This window comes from Anopheles bellator, chromosome 1, assembly GCF_943735745.2.
Source record: "Anopheles bellator chromosome 1, idAnoBellAS_SP24_06.2, whole genome shotgun sequence".
Taxonomy (NCBI): Eukaryota; Metazoa; Arthropoda; class Insecta; order Diptera; family Culicidae; genus Anopheles; species Anopheles bellator.
Genome location: NC_071285.1, coordinates 51,363,133 through 51,382,897, shown reverse-complemented (window position 1 = coordinate 51,382,897; position 19,765 = coordinate 51,363,133). Strand labels below are relative to the sequence as shown.

The 19,765-nt window shown below is 47.6% G+C and overlaps 4 protein-coding genes across 5 annotated transcripts; 2 read left to right on the top strand and 2 right to left on the bottom strand.

Moving 5' to 3' along the window:
* Positions 1-1,456: 1,456 nt before the first annotated feature.
* Positions 1,457-7,461, bottom strand: LOC131215801 (zinc finger protein ZFP2-like). The gene is made up of 14 exons (XM_058210198.1): positions 7,390-7,461; positions 7,051-7,134; positions 6,604-6,687; positions 6,090-6,173; positions 5,763-5,846; positions 5,218-5,301; positions 4,662-4,745; positions 4,496-4,579; positions 3,959-4,042; positions 3,582-3,665; positions 3,252-3,335; positions 2,584-2,794; positions 1,877-2,357; positions 1,457-1,720 (listed from the first exon to the last, which is right to left on the bottom strand). The coding sequence occupies exons 2-14, from the start codon at positions 7,076-7,078 to the stop codon at positions 1,457-1,459; spliced, it is 1,740 nt and encodes a 579-aa protein (XP_058066181.1). The 5' UTR covers positions 7,079-7,134; positions 7,390-7,461.
* Positions 7,462-12,041: 4,580 nt separating this feature from the next.
* LOC131216484 (protein FAM136A) lies at positions 12,042-12,886 on the top strand. 2 transcript variants are annotated; one of them, XM_058210991.1, is made up of 3 exons: positions 12,042-12,205; positions 12,286-12,454; positions 12,565-12,886. In XM_058210991.1, exons 1-3 carry the CDS (start codon positions 12,119-12,121, stop codon positions 12,687-12,689), a joined length of 381 nt encoding a protein of 126 aa, XP_058066974.1. In that variant the 5' UTR covers positions 12,042-12,118; the 3' UTR covers positions 12,690-12,886. The 2 variants fall into 2 exon arrangements, with proteins under 2 accessions (XP_058066974.1, XP_058066973.1); XM_058210990.1 differs by having other exon boundaries at positions 12,043-12,205; positions 12,286-12,477; positions 12,543-12,886.
* Positions 12,887-13,002: 116 nt separating this feature from the next.
* LOC131205774 (retinol dehydrogenase 13-like) lies at positions 13,003-14,539 on the top strand. The gene is made up of 3 exons (XM_058198028.1): positions 13,003-13,236; positions 13,294-13,560; positions 13,628-14,539. Exons 1-3 carry the CDS (start codon positions 13,160-13,162, stop codon positions 14,277-14,279), a joined length of 996 nt encoding a protein of 331 aa, XP_058054011.1. The 5' UTR covers positions 13,003-13,159; the 3' UTR covers positions 14,280-14,539.
* Positions 14,540-14,848: 309 nt separating this feature from the next.
* LOC131206048 (dnaJ homolog subfamily A member 1) lies at positions 14,849-17,319 on the bottom strand. Its single transcript, XM_058198424.1, has one exon. It carries the CDS (start codon positions 17,073-17,075, stop codon positions 15,873-15,875), a length of 1,203 nt encoding a protein of 400 aa, XP_058054407.1. The 5' UTR covers positions 17,076-17,319; the 3' UTR covers positions 14,849-15,872.
* Between the last annotated feature and the right edge of the window lie 2,446 nt (positions 17,320-19,765).

Below are 19,765 nucleotides of genomic sequence, written 5' to 3'. Positions count from 1 at the left end.
CCACCATTCCACCACGCCCGCGTTTCCTTTCGATTTTCTTCCCTCTCCGGAGACTCGAACAATGTTGTGTTCATTCTGACCCCCGCGGGGTTCAAATTCGGGAAAAGTGCGTGTGGTAGCTAGGTGCAGCTCCGTGATATATCACAATGCCTCCGCGGAGAGTAAAACGACGGAACAAAAATCAACGAGACTGACACGAGACAGAAACCGCGATACAGAGATCAACAGTGATGATACCTGACACAGTGACGGTTTTCTTTTTGTTATTTGCTGAGAGGGAGAGAGATATATTGTATCACAGTCCCTCTTCGTCTCTCTGGCGGGTATTTTGATTGCAGCGAAGTTAGTCTATGATCATATGATCATGCTCGACGACAAACAAGAGCACGCTCCGTGTAGTATTTCGAGAAGGGGTGGATAAAATGAGCCCATAGTGACGCACTGAATAGTGAGTGTGTTTGTTTATGTTATTACATATCACAACTGCTGCCATTGATTTACGATGATCTTTTGCGCAGAAAAACAAAACAACAGCGAACAAAATACGGGCGCCGATACGGGTGTGTATTGCGCTTCCACGAGACAGGGTAGTCGTTTTAACACGATGCACTGTTATCCTTCATTCACAATTACACTTAAAAAGGGTTCTTCATTGCTTCGAAAGTCTCCCTTTTCTCTCTCTATCTCGCCTAACTAGACGTTTTATTCTTGATCGTATCCTCCTGTTTGCTCTACGAAGCCGCTCCAGACTTGAATTTAAAGCGTAAAACATACGCCAAATCCCTAAATATGTACTACTCCCTAGACTAACGGATGTGTACGTTCAAACGTAGCGCTATCACTGCTAAACTATACACACTGTGCGTAGTGAGACCCTATACAACTAGAACATAATAATGTTTGCAGTTTGATGCTCCTTCGATCTTCTCTCGGGGGCATCTCGCTCAAGGGTTTCCAGCCTTGGCGCACCCCGTAGTCGATGATGCCGGAGGCTCTGCTAAACGTTTTTATGCAAACGATACGCGAGACAGAATGCAATTGAGCTTGCGCAGTCAGTAATGCTTAAAATCGCGTTCAAATACCCACCCCGGCTGGCTGGGGTGGTCATTGATGTGAGGTGATAAAAAAAACTAGAATAAAAACAGCACCTCGTCCGCTTTCGGTTGTCCCCGAAACTTTTCTACCGGCTCGTCGGTTGTCTCCTGAGTATTAGACTTGATCTTCCTCGCGTTTGCCTCGTCTAGGCTTAAACATCGCAACACGGAGCGGTGTTGTTCCTGGTTCACTTACCGCAACCATTGGTATTATCGTCCTCCTCGAGTCGCTCGAGCTTCACGATGGGCATCGGTGTCGGCGTCGTGGTAGCGGCCGCCGCCACCGATGAGAGCAACGTGGAGGAGTGCCTCGTGCCAGGGGCTGCAGCACTGAGTGGTGCCGCTCCCCTGCACTCGCTCCATTATGTGCTGTGGTTGTTGTTGAACGTCGGAATGTGGAACAGCGGCGACAGGATTTTGTGCGACAGATTCGGCAGGTGTGTGATGTGCGGATGGTGGAAGTTGACCTGGTGGTGCAGATCGACGGCCGCCGCCCCGGCATGCTCCTGGCCCGGGTGGTGCGGCAGATGAGTGGTGATCAGATGATGCGAAAGCTGCTGCTGCAGGTGGATCGGCAGGTTGTGCTGTTGCTGGAGCACCAAATGCTGTTGCTGCTGTTGTGTCGCCTGCTGGTGAGAGTTGCCGACGGGCGAAAGTTGCTGATGGGCAATAACTTGCTGTTGTTGTTGTTGTTGCTGCTGCTGTTGCTGCTGCTGCTGTTGCTGTTGCTGTTGTTGTTGATGTGCCTGCTGCACGTGTGGGTGAGTGTGCTGCGTGAGTACACCGGGCGGAGTGTGCTGTTGCTGGGCGTGCGGATGGACAGTGGGCAATCCGCCCGCAATGAGAATACCACCGTTGGCGGTCACGTGACTAGCGGCGTGGGCTGCGTGAACCGAGTTCGCCAGCGAGTGTGCGGTTACGTTCGAACCGATCGATGATGAAATGACCGATGTTAGAATGGCCGACGGAAGATGCATTTGACTGGTGACTGGTGCCGGTGGGGCTGGTGAAGGGGCTAGTAACTGTTGCTGGCTAACGTTTAGCGCTACAACACCACCGTTGGCGATAATATGCTGCTGCTGTTGTTGCTGTTGCTGCTGGAGGCCAGAATTGGAGCTACCGTCGATGTCGACCTCGCTCTTGATGCTCTCCAGTTTCACACTGTGCTGAACGGTGTTATTCATATCACATTGTTTTGTGTGGCGCACAAACTCGATAATGTCCTCGAACTGCATCTTACAGGTTTGGCAATTGTACAGTACGCTGCGTGCGGAAAAAAGTAACACCCGCAAGGGGATTAAAACATTGCCATCATCCGACCCTTGTCCGTGTCCGACTCTTGCTCGCTCGTTAGTACATATCAGTATGAACCAAACTAAAGGAGTCATCACCATACGATAGGGGACGATGTGAAGGTTTTCATCACGGTGAGAGAGCGATAAACGTACGGGACTCGACTCGGCCATTCATCGGTGGGGGGTTTACTTACACCGTCACTTGACCATTTTGTTGCTCCTGCTTCAGTGCCTGCTTCTGGTGCATGAGCAGGTGCTTCTTGAGGTTGGAATACTGCGAGTAGGACTTGGTGCAGAGTGGACACGTGTGCGGCCGGATACCCAGGTGCACCATCTCATGCTTCTTCAGATTGGCACGTTGCGAGAAAGCCTTATCACAGCTGTTGCATTTGAATGGTTTTTCTCCTACGTGGCGAGCGGGAACAGTGAAGAAAACGAAAAAAAAACAAACGGGCCAATTTTATGTTAGCGAGAGGGTGAGCAACCTTACGTCTAGTGCATTAGTTAGTTCATGCTTTGTACTGAGTGTTAAGAATTTAAAACGGACGAGCATCACATTGATCTACCGAGAACGAGAATAAGGGGCCAAACAAGGAGAGGTGTATCGGAAAATTAGAACAAGAAGCTACTATTTAGTTGTTATTCTGAAACATGGAAATTTACTGAATATACTTTACACTGATAACAAGGATTGGAACAAGGTTTGTGGGTTAAGGATTAGACCTCGCCAGAGCATAATGGTTAACATCAAATCAGAGCTAAAGTGCTAAAGGCGTCGGTCGTTTTTAACGGATCTAAAACGACGGGAATCGAAACAGTAGGATAGTAGTAACAAAACAAACAAGGAAAATTGCTTATTTACCCGTATGGAGCATCTGATGCTTAACCATATTGGCCTGCTGGGCGAACGCTTTGTCGCAGGTGGGACATTTGTACGGTTTGATCCCTGTGTGTTTGTGTGAACGAACCCCGACCGGTGGCGGCGGCGTGCAGCATCAGCCATCACACACAACAGCAACACAGCCCCGGATATATGGGGCGCGCCAGGCAGTGAACGGGAAGCGGCGATCCCGGTAAAATGATCGAAAAAATACAACGATTAAAGCACTTTTATCTATGCGTCCGCTTTGGCTGGATGGTGGAGAAGAAGGCAGCAGAAAGGGAAGTGGCTTCAAGAACCAAAGCTTATTACCGCTGTGAAGCATCTGATGTTTGACCATGTTCGCGTGCTGGGCGAAGGCTTTTTCGCACACCGAACACTTGTACGGTTTAATTCCTGGTCAGTGCAGTGGGAGCGCGTTGTGCCGATCAGCGAGTGCCACGAGGCCATATGGATTTTATGAAAACAGAGCACGGAAGAAAACAAAAACGAGTAAAGATCATGCTGCGATCCATAGGACTATCTTGTGAGATTCATGTTCAATCTGCCAAACGCCCAGTATAGTTGCCCGAAAACCCAGAGGCACTTGCGTACGGGGGCAAGTGTCATTAACGTGAGCGTTTGAGCAAGTGAAGATGCAGAGCAGAGACAGAAAGAAGAAAGCGAGAAAGAGAATAAAATTGTATTACCCGTATGAAGCATCTCGTGTTTGACCATGTTGGCCTGCTGGGCGAATGCTTTGTCGCAGGTATTGCATTTGTATGGTTTTAAACCTAACAGAGAGACAGAGAGAGAGAGAGAAGGAGGTTCAAATCTTTAATCGTCGATCATGGAACGATGCAATGGAACACAGGAAGGATAGAAGGGTGTAGTGGCGGGATAAACAAGAACCGGGGTGCAAATTGCACACCGCGCGCAATTTTCTTGGCAAACAAATAAGAAAAGAATTCAAAAATCACTGGTAATCGCTCATTATGATGCTTATTCGTTTTGGTTAAATATCTCTCGTGCGAACACGCACTATCGTTGTTATCTATTCACGTGGCTTCGTAGTAATAAATTTTGTTTGATCGATTCGATTTAGATTGACTCCAAATTGGCTCTTGAGCGAATGCAGTTGTACTGCAGCAGATGAATCGATAGTACGATAGTTGGATCCGTTGCAAAAGGCGAAAAGAAACGAAACAACCACCAAATGTGCTTGATAATTGTGAAAAACATATTACCGGTGTGCAGCATCTGATGTTTAACCATGTTGGCTTGTTGTGCGAACGCCTTATCGCAAGTGCCACACTTGTACGGTTTCAATCCTGGCGAACGAAAACAGTGCATGTCAATTAGTAACGATTGGGTACACGAATCGCTCACTCTTCATGGCATACTACTACTCACCGGTGTGCAGCATCTGATGTTTCATCATGTTTGCGTGCTGTGCAAATGCCTTATCACAAGTTGGACATTTGTACGGCTTAATACCTGCAAATGGAGCATACCGAAAGACAAAATGAAAATAATAGTAATACTTGAGCTATGCTAAGAATACCACTAAGTGAATGATTGATGATATGCATGACATGAGATATGGTGAGGTAGTTGTGGGTTGGTCTAAGAAAAGTTCAATAAAATTCTGTCGTCTTTTTCATAAAAAATTCTGCTCAGAATAATGAATAGAATGGTATAAATATTAACAGTTTCTCACGGTAAACTAAGTAACATTAACATTCTAACTTACTGCTGCTAACTGCTAAATAAAAACATGACAATACAAAGGGGGTTTCCTGTCCTTTCATATCCTACATCGTTTGGGGTCCTAGAAACAACGGCTTAAAGAAACTGTCAAAATATTGGACAAATGAAATCGAAACTGAAAGCTCCACTTGAAGGCGGTGGTTCAATTGGTTACAGCACAATGCACTGATATAGGACGCAGCAGGGAGGATGGATTTACCGGTATGAAGCATCTCGTGTTTGACCATGTTGGCCTGCTGGGCGAAGGCCTTGTCGCAGGTGGAACATTTGTACGGTTTCTCGCCTTTTTTGTCAGGTTTAAGGACATTCGTGTACCGCGCAGCATCGGGCGCAGAATTTGGTTTTGTAGGAAAATTGAGAGGGAGAACAATTCGCAGTTGAATAACATTGTAATTTTTTGTTTGTTTGCAGTCGTTCCGGAAAGTATGACATGACACGGACCGAAACAGGACGTCGCGCGAGTATATGTGTCCGAGCGAGCGGAAAAGAGAAAAAGAGAAAATAACAACCGATCAGTGACGTGAAGATGCGTTGAACAAATAAGTAACTAACGGAGAGAGACAGACAGAAGGGTGCTAATGAAACGTTGAACATTAATTTTATGTTTGCCAAAATAATAAACATAACAGAAAGCACAAAACCTGTGGCTTTTTATATGGATGCGGTTAGTAGAAATGGCGATGGTATGGCTCATGAAACGTAATGATACTACCGTTCGTGCCTAGAAAATGCTTCATAGCTTACCGGTGTGTAACATTTGATGTTTGACCATGTTGGCCTGTTGGGTAAAGGCTTTGTCACATACTGGACATTTGTATGGCTTAAGTCCTGCAAAAAGGAAGTGGTAATCGGTTTATAGATTAGTAACAAGTTGCTTAGTGATTAAGCTGAAGAGCAAGAGAGAGAGATGTTGATGCAACGGAAGATGAGATCAAGATATAGATAAAAATCGATAAACGTCATAAAGAATTGTTGTTTTGCTTGGGTACATAAAAGTGGCAAATTTTAAGAGTGTGCGTATGCGAAATAGGAAATAGATACGTGAAAATAAATTAAAAATGATCGATTTACCGGTATGTAGCATTTGATGTTTGATCATATTGGCATGTTGAGTGAAAGCCTTTTCGCATACTGGACACTTGTAGGGCTTCAGTCCTGTATTTAGGCAGCATTCATTAACAGGAGTCAGCGACAGTGCCATAGGTCACCCATGAGACGGCGGCAGGTTCGCGCACAAGGTGCAAAACAAAAAACAAACAGAAAGGCGATTAGAAGAATATGGAGGATTTTTGCAACAATCTTCACACACTACGACATGGTTTTAGTTTTATTAGCGCCAACAACCAATTCATTTTACGCCAAACCAATCGAACAAAACCATAAGAAACAAAATAAGAAAAAAAAAAACAACAAATAACATTGTTGTCTGACAGGCAAATTAGGGAAACACGTTAGGAAAGTGAATCATTATGCATGAGCCATAATTAGAGTGTGACAAATAAAAAAACGAAATGTAACGTGGTTCAAAAAATGCTTTAGCGAAGAAGGTTGAAGAAGAGATTGACGGGATACAAATTTATCAAACCTGTGTGAAGCATTTGATGTTTGACCATGTTTGCGTGCTGCGAAAACGCTTTCTGGCACACTGGACATTTGTATGGTTTAAGCCCTGCAATTGGAGATTTGTTAGAAGAAGAAAAACGGAAGATAAAGATAGAAACCCGTAATTAGTGGCTCGGCAAAACCGTAAACGTGAAATGTTGGTCAATATTTTCAACTGACATGGACAAAGTAATATCTACAAAATCGCGACAAATTTAGTTGTTGTTAAAAACCGTTCTATTACTGCCATGGGATGCGATCGAAAGAGGATCGCAGTTTTAAACAACTAATTCATTTGACGAATACCAAATTTACTACATAGTGATCATGAGCGTAAAAGGCTACGAGAGGTAGAAGCAACGGATAACACACTCTTCTCGGCTATTCTCGTCTTGTTCGATGGTCGCGCAAATCGATTCTTTCAACTTACCCGTATGAAGTAGTTGATGTTTCAGCATGTTTGCTTGTTGTGTGAAACACTTTTCGCAAATGGGACACTTGAACGGTTTCAGTCCTACGAAAAAGACAAACAAACAATCGCAGGGTTAATATAGCGGAACTAGTTAGTAGACGATCATCGAGTCCTTTCCATCATTCGGCGGTGTTATGTAACATCTTATCTCTCAGAATGAACCAAACTTAACAACGTCATCAATGCGAAATTGTGACCAAACTGTGTATATTGTCATCAGAAGAATTGTGGTTAGAAAATCAGGTCGCCGGGTGATGGAGGAAAGGATTGTGATCCAAACGCGGCTCTAGAGCTTACCATTGTGAACGAGATCATGTCGTTGAAGGTTGGCTAGTTGTGTGAATCCTTTATTACATATTGGACATACAAAGGGTCCTGCAACGGAAACGACGTCATTATAATACAGAACACGTTGTTTGAATTTGGGAAACTTACGTTCACCGGTGTGTGCCTTAGTGTGTTTCCACATAGAACTATGGCTGGGGAACTCTTTACTACATATTTCACATTTAAACTTGTTCTCCGTCAAGTGCTTAGTTTGATGTTGTTGCATTTCTTCAACCGAATCAAAACGCTTGAAGGGAGAAAACAAAACGATCAAAATTAGTCCAGGTAAGTGTGTTTTTGTTGCCGAAAAGGATGTGATGCTGCAAAAAAAATGTGTTTTATCAGACAAAGAAACGTTCTTTGCCGTGTACGTAAAAGGAAACGGTGTAAGGTATTTGACATTATGGGTGTTACTTTTCCACGCGCCGGGAAAATATTACATGGCAGGATTATGTTTGACTAAAAATAGCTCTTGGTGTTCTATCCGTGGATGAGTTTAATCTCACTGGGCATATATAATAATATACTTCTCAAGCTCTTCAGAAAGCCAAACAAAAGGAAAAGGATTTGAAAAGGTTGTGTGTTCACTTGCGCATGATAAACCTGATCCAGCGCTTTCAACAGAACGGAAAGGCAAGGCAAAGGCTCCGATGAATGGCGTGCAAAGAAGAACGCCGCAACAGGAACAGGTTTGGTATTTTTAATTCCCTTTTCGACACTCCTTTCCCAGCCAGCCAGGTTGGGACGCTTGGTGCACCACCATCCAGCTGTCCTCGAGCAAGGTAAGCTCGAGAACACAAGGATCGGTAAAGGTGTTGGCCCTCCGCGTGTTGTCTCGGGTTTTTTTTTTACGGAAAGAAACTCGTTCACTGGGTTGAGAGATTATGCTCCGTTCGCGGATGTGAGGGATCGCTCAAGAAAAATAGTTTAAGCAATCGTACAACAAGAAATGATAAGTACTATGTGTTATCAGCAGCAACGAAACGTGAAGTGACTCTCTTTTATGATGTTCGTTTATTAGCCACATTGTTTGATTTGAATAAAATTAACCGAATGGCACAAAGACCTAATTTGGCTCACTCACCTTCCGGCATTGCGGGCACTTTATTTTGTTGAGATTGAAAAGCGTATTGCCCAGAGTAAGTGATAAAGCCAATGTGTGCTTATTGTCACACAATTGTTCTTGGTTAAGCATCTCGGTACGGGACACCTCGATTCCGCCATCCTCGAATGTACTTTGCTGGAAAAAAAAATAAATAAAACATAAAAATAATTTTTAATCGGTGAGCGAGAGTAAAGTAAGCGACTAAAAATAAACACAAAACGGTGAACGGGTCGACACGATCACGGATCGCGGCCTGCCGACAATTGAATGGACGGTAAATCAATGTTTGACACGCACTGGGAATGGCCGACGTTGATGAATATTCAAAGTTGGTACAACGAATTGTGCATTAAATGGTGGTTCGGATTCATCATATTGGCGAGCCATCACTCCGAGTAAAAAAGTACATGCACAGCACAGGTCTGCAGAAAACAGGAACTATTCTAGATCCGGCCCTTCTTGGATGATGAAAAAACAACGAAAAACCTGTACGCAGCGAAAGCGAAAGCCACACGAGATGGGAAATGGAGGTGATGCGCCCTAAGCACATAAATTGACCAACCCAAACGATGGGTGGCGATGATACCTTCATAAGGCTCACAAGGAATTCAGCATAATTCCACGAACTACCGTTGCTAATGTTCCATGCCCCACGGACAGATGTCTACATTCGTTGTCTAAGTCGATCCGTTGGTCATGGCGGAGTAGCAACCCAACGGGTGACGCAGTAGGCATCGCGTTGCCCTAGGGTTGACAACGAAAGTTACCGATCGAAGAGGACGATGGCGAAAATAAAACGTGTAGCTAAACTACATATTATAGGTAGTTATTTTTTCATCAATCGCTACTTGTACCAAATCTAACTTCCTAACCCCACCGAGGGGGGGAAAAACTCACTCTAAACGTGGCGTTTGCATCACACGTTTTTTTCTCTACATTTGCCTCTTTCGCAAATCTGATTGAGCGCTCTCTTTCGCTCTCTTTCTACGTCTGTATGCCAACCATACCACGCGACTCGCGATCGCGTTTGCCAAAAATTCGCGAAACACAAAGAAGGAGAACACGCAAAAATGGCCGACGAGAAAAACGAGCCATAAAATAGCAAAATAAACCCAGTTAGAGAGCAGGAGGGGGATTGAGGGGATGAAAAGAAAAAAATTAGCTCTCAAAAATTTCGCCAAAAAATCGCCAACTTCGTGGCCCACCGCGCGCCGCTCGGCCACATTTGCTCTACTCTCGTGATGATGGTGATGGTGGTCAGCAGCGGCCGCGGAAGCCCCGCATAAGGCAGAGGCGGAAGCAACATGAGCGCCGGGTCCGCGATTTTTTTCCTTTTTCGAGGGGGGGTGCGAGGCATAAAAAGGCGAGGTCCGCACGCGGAGTGCTTCGATTTTTCTGCTCTCTCGCTAGGGATGGATTGGTTTCGAGTTTTGGGTTGCCGTTGCTCTGTTGCTCGCGGATTTTTTCGGGGCCTGCGTCTGCTTGCAGTGGAGGTCGCGAATTCGCGAAACCACATTTTCTGCGGCACCCGCACTCTCATATATTCTGTTTTTTTTTTGCACACACGCATAGCACGTACACATCGAGACACGTTGCTCGCGGTGTGCGCTTCGGCTGTCGTAACCTATGTTGCTGCTGGCGCTGCCGCTGCTGGCGGGTGTCCCTCATACGAACGCACGCAAATATTCGGCACCCTGTGCTCTGCGATAGGGGTGTGTGATGGTAGGAGCACCAGCAAAAAAAAATATATACACGTAAAAAAGACCTCTCCGGTCGGGTGTTTCGCGAACACCGCGATAACATAACACCCCGCGCGATCAACCCGCCGTCATGGGCGCCGGTGTGTGTGCGTGCGCGACACGGCGGAACCGGATGAGCGCGGCTAGCGCGACAGACAATGGCGAGCGACGAGAGAGGCTTTATAGAGATTTTTAGGCCGCATGCTTCGATCGCTCCTGAACCGGAGCGTGACATTCATCCGTCTCCCATCGATCAAATTATTATCCCCAGTAGCCACGGAAGGCTTCCGATGTCCCGGAATGCTACTTACCAGCGGATAGAACATTGTTCGTTGCATTAAGCCGCACTCGGGACGGAATTGCCAACACGGGGACACACTGGGATCGACCTAGGACAGCTACGGACACGGGATGCCGTCACAGGTGGAGCACCGCTGGAACACGTTCCCGTTCACCGTATCTTGTCCCCTTTGTGTATCGCACGGACTAAGCACCAACACACATATGCTCGCGCACGTACGACGAAACCGGGACCGCAAGCGGCCGAAGTCGCGTGTCCTTTCGCTGCCCGGTACTCAGCAACCCTTTCCGTGTGCCGTAATTTGTAAAGTCCGCAAGCGGTCAGAACTGCACCATCTATTACAAATCCCGTGCCTCGTCCACTATCTTTTCCTGACACTCGGGCCGTGTTGTTTCTCGTGGCGATGCCCACCTAAGCGTTTTCACTGGCGTGTGATGATGGGCTTGCTCCTGCAGCGCCGGGCACAGGATTTTTTTGATTTCTTCCCTTTCTCAGTCTCTCACTCACTCTCTCACCCACACACACGCCCTCTCTGTCACGCTTGCTCTCTTGGTGAAGGAACGAGACTGGATTTTCTGTTCCGGCGAGATATTCGTTTCACGCGTGTGTTCCGGTTGTCCGGGTGGTTGATTAAGACTAAAAAACTTAAAAAATAAAAATGTGACCCGCAGATATCGAGAGGAAAACGCACGCACGCACGCGAGCCTCTTGCAGCACTGCTTTCCTGCTTCTTTCCTTCTTTTCGCTCGCTGTCTGAGACCTCACGGTTGACAGCTGCGTACAGATGCGTGTGCCGAGGAAGCGAATATTGCCTCTATAATATCGTCGGCGACTGACCAGACTGAAAACCATTGGGCGCTGGTTTGTGTTCGATTATTAGCTAGAAATAAATATCGCGTCATATGTAATCAGTGTGATCTTTCATTTAAATATTAAGGATGAAAATCGTTGTCGGAACAATCACGCATGTGACGTCAGAGGCGATTTCGCCTGGCACGTTAACATTTTGACAGCGAACGCATGGGGAATTCGCCGGGCACGTTTTCGAAGCACACTGAGTGCCTCAAATGACGTTGTTTGGCTACATTTCGTTCTCCGCATGGTGTATTTTAATGGATAATCCAATATCATTGTGATGCCTTTGCGATAAAAATGTCGCATTTAATGGTGGCAAAATTTTCGTACAATCGTCTGCCATTGTTTGAGGCCACCCGTTGGACCAATAATTAACCTTTTCTCTAGCGAATGTGTTTTTCATATCTATAAAATTGTACATTGCATAATTTGGTCGATAAATTAATCATTCCTCATCAAACATGCTGTTGATCAGGCTTTCGTTCGTGCGTTCAAGCTAATCAATTGCCCTTTGGAATTTGAAGCAAGTACCCGAATTCTCATTGAACGGCAGACGTGAGTTCCTTTTTCGCCTGTTTCCCTCGCTCGCCGGTTTGTGATGTAACTCTATCTGTCAGTTGGAACCGCTATCCGGTGTATCGGTCCAAAGGGTTTGTTTTTGTGGCCAGTGGCAAAAGTAAAATCAGTTTCAGCTGCAAAATGATAGAACAACAAAAGCAACGGATAGAGATGGAAATCACCAAGCAGTTGGATGATCTGGATCGAACGGTGCTAAGGAAAATGCAAGTAAATATCAGTCGCTGCCGATTGGGCTCATGACGACACAAAGGTTTTCTATTACGATTTCGGCTTCTTCCAATAACCAGGCGGATATGCATGACTGTGCGGCCAATTGCTGCAAGGACATGAATTCGTCTATGGACACGGTACAGCAGTGCGTCGAACGATGCTCGGTCCCAGCCCAGCGAGCGCAGCAGCACGTAGAATCGGAGATCAATTCGTTCAACAGCCGGCTGCAACGGTGTGTTATGGATTGTAACGATACGATTAAGGATAAGGTGCGAAAAGAGTAGGCCCCGAAACACAGCCACCACTGCTAACGGTTTCTTCACTTTCCTTGTAGATGGGACCAAGTCCGTCGGAAGGTGATATCGCCAAGTATACGGCCGAATTCGAACGATGCGCCATAAAGTGTGTGGATAAACATGTGGGAATTTTGCCAAATATGTTCGAGAGCATGCGAAAAGTGCTACAACGCCGATCGTCGTAAGTCGTTGTTTGCCGAGGGTCCGTGTGATCGCGTGAACCGATCCCCTTGAGTATAGCTTGAAATTGAAATCTGCCAGAAACCATGGTAACACCAGCAGGCTGCAATAAATGAAAAATGTTTCTCCTTGTATTCTGTTGAATAGTAAATCATAAGCAGAACAACATTTAAATACATAAATACGATTATACATACTAGAAAACAGCCGTAGGAAAACAATCGTATGGTCATTAATTTGAAATGTGAGCCTATTTTTGTTCTTCCGATTCTTGCTGGCAGCACTGCCACGCGCACGGAGAGAGAGAGACAACAAGCACAAAAGAAAAATGTGGTAACAATTTTCGGCGCATGTGATGTAAACAATCAAAAAAGGATCGATTTCTCGAGCTTTCGACTCACACGTTCCAGACTTTTGGCACCGACCGACCATGAATTGAATTTCTTGTCGATAAGAAACAAGCAGCGCACCTAAAATGTCGATTTTTCGTAACAAACTGATCCTCGCAAGTAGCGCCATCGGAACGCTGATCGGCGGCACGGTGCTACTGAAGTAAGTAGACGGTAAATTTAAGAAACCCAGTACCGACACCTCAATTACCTTCCATAGGGACTACATGCAGGGTGCCAAATTCCAAAACAAGGAAGTTCGGGCCGAAGGGAAGGTGGTCATCGTGACTGGCGCCAACACGGGCATTGGCAGGGAAACGGCCCACTGCTTGGCGCATCGCGGGGCGCACGTGTACATGGCATGCCGGGATATGAAAAAGTGCGAAGAGGCTCGCCAGGACATTGTGGTGGAAACGCGAAACCCGAACGTGTTCTGCAGGGAATGTGATCTCGCTTCAATGCAATCCATCCGGCAGTTTGTGAAGCAGTACGTATTGCCGGCATCGTTATGTAACGGATCGTGGGCTGACGTTTATTGCTCCTCCACCAATTAGATTCAAGTCCGAACAGCAGCGGCTCGATATTCTGATAAACAACGCCGGCGTCATGCGCTGCCCGCGCTCACTGACCAAGGAAGGGATCGAGATGCAGCTGGGTGTGAATCATATGGGACACTTTTTGCTCACCAATCTGCTCCTTGACAACCTGAAGCTGAGTGCTCCGAGCCGAGTCGTCGTTGTGTCCAGCCTGGCGCACACCCGTGGCCAGATTGCGCTGGATGATTTGAACAGTAGCAATTCATACGATGAGGCCCGAGCGTACGACCAGAGCAAGCTGGCGAATGTCCTCTTTACGCGCGAATTGGCCCGTCGACTAGAAGGAACGGGCGTCACGGTGAATGCCTTGCATCCGGGAATCGTCGATACGGATCTGATGCGACACATGGGCATCTTCAATAGCTGGTTTTCGAGCGTCTTCGTGAAACCTTTCGTTTGGCCATTCCTCAAGTCGCCGCTCTACGGTGCACAAACGACGCTGCACGTGGCACTTGAACCGTCGCTGGAAAAAGTGAGCGGTCAGTACTTTAGCGACTGTGCCCCGAAGGATGTAGCCGAGCAGGCGAAGGACGATCGGGTAGCAAAGTGGCTGTGGGCGGTCAGCGAGAAGTGGACTGGCACCCTGACCGGTACGGCGGCCGTTTCCTGACAGCGGATGCTACGTATGAATAACAGTAAGGATATTGTTATTTTTACGTCGCCTGAGCAAACCGCCGCTGGCGCCCAACAGCTCGATCCTCGAACCTCGTACGAATGATCGACGACCGGTATCGGAATGTTCCCATACTAAGCCACACAACGCGTCGCTTCTAATCGAACAAGTTTTTCCTTCTTTGGGTTCGCGTGTTCGTGGTGGCGCAACAATACATATACCTTACTGCCATCGGATTGAGCTTTTATTGATTTACATTCTGTGTGTTTTTAACTTCAAATTTCGTGGCACATGCCGAAAGTACTGCTTGTTGAGGTGCCTCAGCGCGGCGAGAAACGCAAAATAAAACGATCGCAAAAATGGCACATGGTTTTTGTGGGGCTTGAGGGGGTTAGTCATTGACGTTACAGTGACAAAGCGCGGACGATAAGTTCACGGGGCAGCACGAGAGTCGCGGGCCCTATGATGTTACATCATCCATTGTTTGCTGACAACATTTTCTTTCCCCTTTCGGACGATTTCAAAAACGGCCACACAGCGATTTTCCTGTTTTTTTTACTACATGCAAATTTTATTCTGTTTCTGCCATTATCATTCGTACAAAGGGATCATATTCTGGAGATAGACCCGCAGAAAGTATGGTGTGTGTATATGGGTATGTGTGTGTCTGTGCGCGTGTGGCACACGGCACTGGGTTCACTGGAAGTGAGTAATAGAGAAACTAAGTTAAAATCCTACATATCACTCCGGAATGCCGATGACCAATGAAAGAAAGAAGGGCGAGATAGGGATAGACACAGTGCCCGTGTGTGCGAGGAAACAAGTTCAAGAATTTCGGTTAGTTATAAATATTCCAGCGAAAAGCCCTTTATTCTCTTGTGGATAATGCGCTTCTATGCGATCGTTTCCGATGGTAAATGATGGATAAGTTCTGCGTCCGCTAGGTCCGCTTGCAGTGCAACGGGTCGGTGCAAGGTGCGACACTGACAGAGGAGGGGTGGTGTAATTGCAGCGGGAGGCATTCGAGGAGCGGTTACTAAAAACAAAGCGAGTTCCAGTTCGTCCAGTTTATCCGTTGAAATAAAGGGTACATCATGTTTCACTTTTCCGCTAAAAGGGTTCTTCCTTCAACCGTGTGTCCTTGGTTTTGGCTGTAAAGCGACTAAATTACTGACCGCTTCCTTCCAGAGTGGGGCCAACTGCCCCACTTGTCCATCATTCCCCAGTGCTCTTGATCCCGCTCTGCTAAGTTAATTCACAGTTGCCATGCGTGTGTGTTTGTGTGTCAGGGAGAGAAAGAGAGAGTGCATATGTTTTGGAAAAGGATTTGTGTGTTATTGATTTCCCCGCCGATAGATGCCCTAATAATTTATTGTAGTGAACTTCGTGGAAGAAATACACATCCACCAGAGTAACACGCACGTCCTGTATCGTCGGCCAGTTTGCCATTTTCTCTGCCTTGATCGCTACTTGTCTACAAATAACTTTCGGGTGGCGAACAACGGAAAATTTGTCCAACTCAATCATTCTGTCTTAAGAGCGGGGTTGCCTCTCTCGTTGGGGGGGTTTGCTCATTCGGGTAGGGGGAACTTAGCTAGAGTTGCACTGCTGGACGCGAACGCCGGGGGTGCCCTCGTCCTCGTCCTCTTCGTAGGCGTTCTTGTATCGGTTACGCGACTCCTGCTCCGGATCCAGTTCCACCATCATGACCATCTCGGCGTCCTGCGGGATCTCCTCGAGCGGTCGCGGCGGCATGAACTGTTCCAACATCTTGACCGCCTCGATCGGTAGCGTCTCCGGGAAGGACACCGTGAACTGAACGATCAGCCGTCCCTTCTCGAATGGGTTCTTCCACTGTGGCATTCCCTCGTCCATGATGCACTTGATCGACTCGTGCTTCATCACCTCGCCCGGGTGACTCGAGATTACGAGGCTGCGCTTGTCCAGCGTGGTGATGACCTTCTGGAAGCCGCAGAGCGCTTCCGTGAGCTGCAGCGGCATCTCCATCAGCAGATCCATGTTGGAGCGCTTGAAGACCGGGTGCTCCTTCTCGGCCAGCACTATCACAATGTCGCCCGGCTGCAGGCCCGGTTCCTGGTCGCCCTCGCCGCTGAAAACGATCTTCTGCCCGGTGCGCATACCCTTCTCGATGTGCACGTCCAGGATCTTCTTGTCGCGCACCTTCTTCTCGCCGTCGCACTTTTTGCACTTGTGCTTCTCATCGAACACCTCGCCCTGCCCCTGGCACGCCCTGCACGGCACCCTGTTCTGCTGCATGAAGCCGGGCAGGATGTGCTGAACTTTGGTCACGATGCCGGTACCGCCGCAGGGCGGGCACTTGTGCACCGTGCCCTTCTTGCCACCGATACCGTCGCACCCGTCGCAGATGACGTTCTTCTGCAAGGCCAGTTTCCGCGTTACGCCACAGTACAGCTCCTCCAGGGTCACGGTCAGCCGGTGCACCAGATCGCGTCCTCGTTGCTCGCGTCGACCACTCACGCCACCGTTGAAGATCATCTCGAAGATGTCCATCGGGCTGTGGAAACCGCCGCCAGCGCCACCCGCTCCGCCCTGCTTGATGGCCGCCTCGCCCCCCTCGTCATAGATGGCTTTCTTTTCCGGGTCGGACAGCACTTCGTAGGCCATCGAAATTTGCTTGAAGCGTTCGCCCTCATTCGGGTTTTTGTCCGGGTGGTACTTCATGGCCAGCTTTCTGTACGCCTTCTTCAGGTCCTCGGGCGTGCAGCCTGGCTTCACGCCAAGCACATCGTAGAATCCCGTTTCCTTCACCATTTTGCTTTTCTCGTTTTTTTCTTCTACTTTGCGCTCACGCGCTCACTTCTTTTCGCTCGGGGCTTTGGGCTCAATTCACACGCAACCGCGCTTCTATGCACGCTGGCCAACGATGCACACTTCGCACACGCGGTGAAGGGTCAGGAATTGCGACGATTCTCTGGATTTGGACGGCACGGCTGCACACCGACCCTTTTTTCTCGAATTTTCACTGCTGGTCCGCGAATCGAACGAGGAAGTGTCGATGACTGTCAGCTTTTTAGTACTGTGGCGAATGTGTGACGCACAGCACAGCTTTCCGCAGCTGGCAACACTGCCCGTGGCCTAAAAGCATGCGGTTTTCGTTTGACATTTTCTAGAAGTTTTGCGGGTTCTAGAATATTAACACCGCAGGCAGTTTGTACTAAAAGGACACACAAGGAAAATTAGCGCCAGATTTTACCATTCAACGCGTGAATTATGTGAATATGTATCTTTATCCATGTAACGTTTACCGTCGGTAAACTGAAACATTGTATTTCTGGGTAAAATAGAAAAAACACCTTGTCGCCAGTTCGAAGCTGAAATATTTCAGCGCGGCGAATATTCGCCGCCCTGAAATGATTCTTCCCGTTCAAATGAGCTGTTGTTCAAATGTTTCTCGTTATTTGTGTTTTAGTTTTTCCAACTTATTCAGCTAAGAACTAAGCATATTAAAGAGCATGCAGCAAAAACGAAAAAGAAAGAGAGAGAGAGAGAGAGAGAGAGAGAGCTACTTGTTCATAGGCTTGACTGAAGATATACGGTTCATTATCGATTCCCAACGTGGCTCCACACTAGAAGGCGGAAATATTAAAAATCACATTAACACACATTATCTCACCATCATTATCCTATTAATTATTGTCATCGGTCGCCCTAATGCCATGGTGTATTAATCCAATGAAATGTGAAAAACCTAAAGCATTTATGACCGGAAAAGCAATTTCAAAAGTATAAGCAAATTCTGGCTCCACCATGGCACTGAAACCCCAAATGCAGGTCCACCGTGGTGCTAACATTAGCGCCGCGTCATTTATGAAAGTAATTTTGTCAGATTAAAGACTAGATTTCCGACACTAATGCACGATATATGTTAATTGCCATACGAGCCTAACGATTACGCCTTGCGCTGGTGGCGGATCTTGGCGCGACGCGAAATAATGGCCCGAGAAGCAAATGCTAGTTAGTTGCTGAAAAACCGCCGCTCAGTAGTTATTTTTTTGGTACAAAAAATACAAACTTCTGCTGGCTGCGCTTCGATCGCCAAACGTTTCGTCCTGCCATTAGCCGCCACACGATAAGCCCGTCGCTATTTTGGCGCTAAAGATGCGATCTCCGGGATGGGGTTGAAAATTCCCCATCATCGCAGCCGATGGCGGATGGAAGAGGAACCGAATCGCCAATGCCTACGATAACAACCGTCCGTGCTGGGCTGGTCGTGATCAGACCCTATCTTGTTTGTTTCTTTTCTTCCGCCGAACGCACGAAGTTAGAGAACCGGTTTGAGTGGGCCCATCACCACCGGCGGCCCCGCCACGATTGACGACGGTGGTAAGAATGCGACCTTAGCCGGTTCGCGGATGCGACCGTTGAAAAGGTCACCAAGGACGTTCGGAATTCTGGTTTTTCGCCTAGACCGGCCACGCCACGCCGAAAATCGTCGGCGCCAAACGGTGGGCCCGCCGATAAGGCGCCGCGCGCGTCGAGAACTTTGCGTCATAAAACTGAGACTGAAAAAGGTTTTACTGTCTGCGGTTTGGATAGCGAAGGATTTGGCTGATTTTCGACGATCGTGGCGGTGGCGCGACGTGTAGCTAAATCTCGCCAATTTATGGTGGTTCGTTAGGCAAGTCTATTTTTGACCATCGCCAGACGTCTGCTTTCGCAGTTAGCTTCGCGGCCCATTTTACGATGGGCTAATTTGTATCAGGATAGGACAGTTTTGTTTGTGCGTTTGTTTCATTTCATGCTGTAAAGTCATCAGCCGACATCCTTTGAAATTGACTCGAGAGGGTAGTTAATTGGACGTCACTCTTGTGGGAAGGATTATCTGTTTTAAAAATGTCACGCAAGTCCTCTTGGGGACTCGGGGATGTGACAGAGCAGAGAACACTTTTTGAGCAACCGAATTACGTTTTCCACAAGCAACTCAAACTCGTCAGCCAATCAAACGCTGGCCAGACAGTGAACCGCTCGCTATCCGCCATCGGCGACGACGACGATCGCCGAGATAATGATGATCGTCTGCGCTGTCGGAGCGGGGCGTACAAAAATGTCGATCCGGGTTATGGCGCCAGGTTTGATACGAGTTTTTGGCGACAGTCGCCGGAGTCGGCCACGTACGGCGGATGCTGGCTGCCGCCTGCTGCTTATGATGTGCGAACGTTTGCGAGGTCCGTGCGCTGAAGATTGACACTTTCGGTCTAAATTGATCGTCAGATTCACATGAGGGTGCCACCGTGTGGCGCGGCGCTACGACGGAGGCGGCCGAACTTTACAGGTTTTCTGGAGATCTGGAAGTGGAATTTCTCACCTTCTCTCGTAGGAATTCATAATTAGCGCTGAAAGGACTCTAGCACTTTCTGCCAACAAACAGCTGGCGCCAGCGCCATATACAGGCATGTTTGCACTGGGGTCGAACATGATCATGACATGCGAGGTGAGTGATA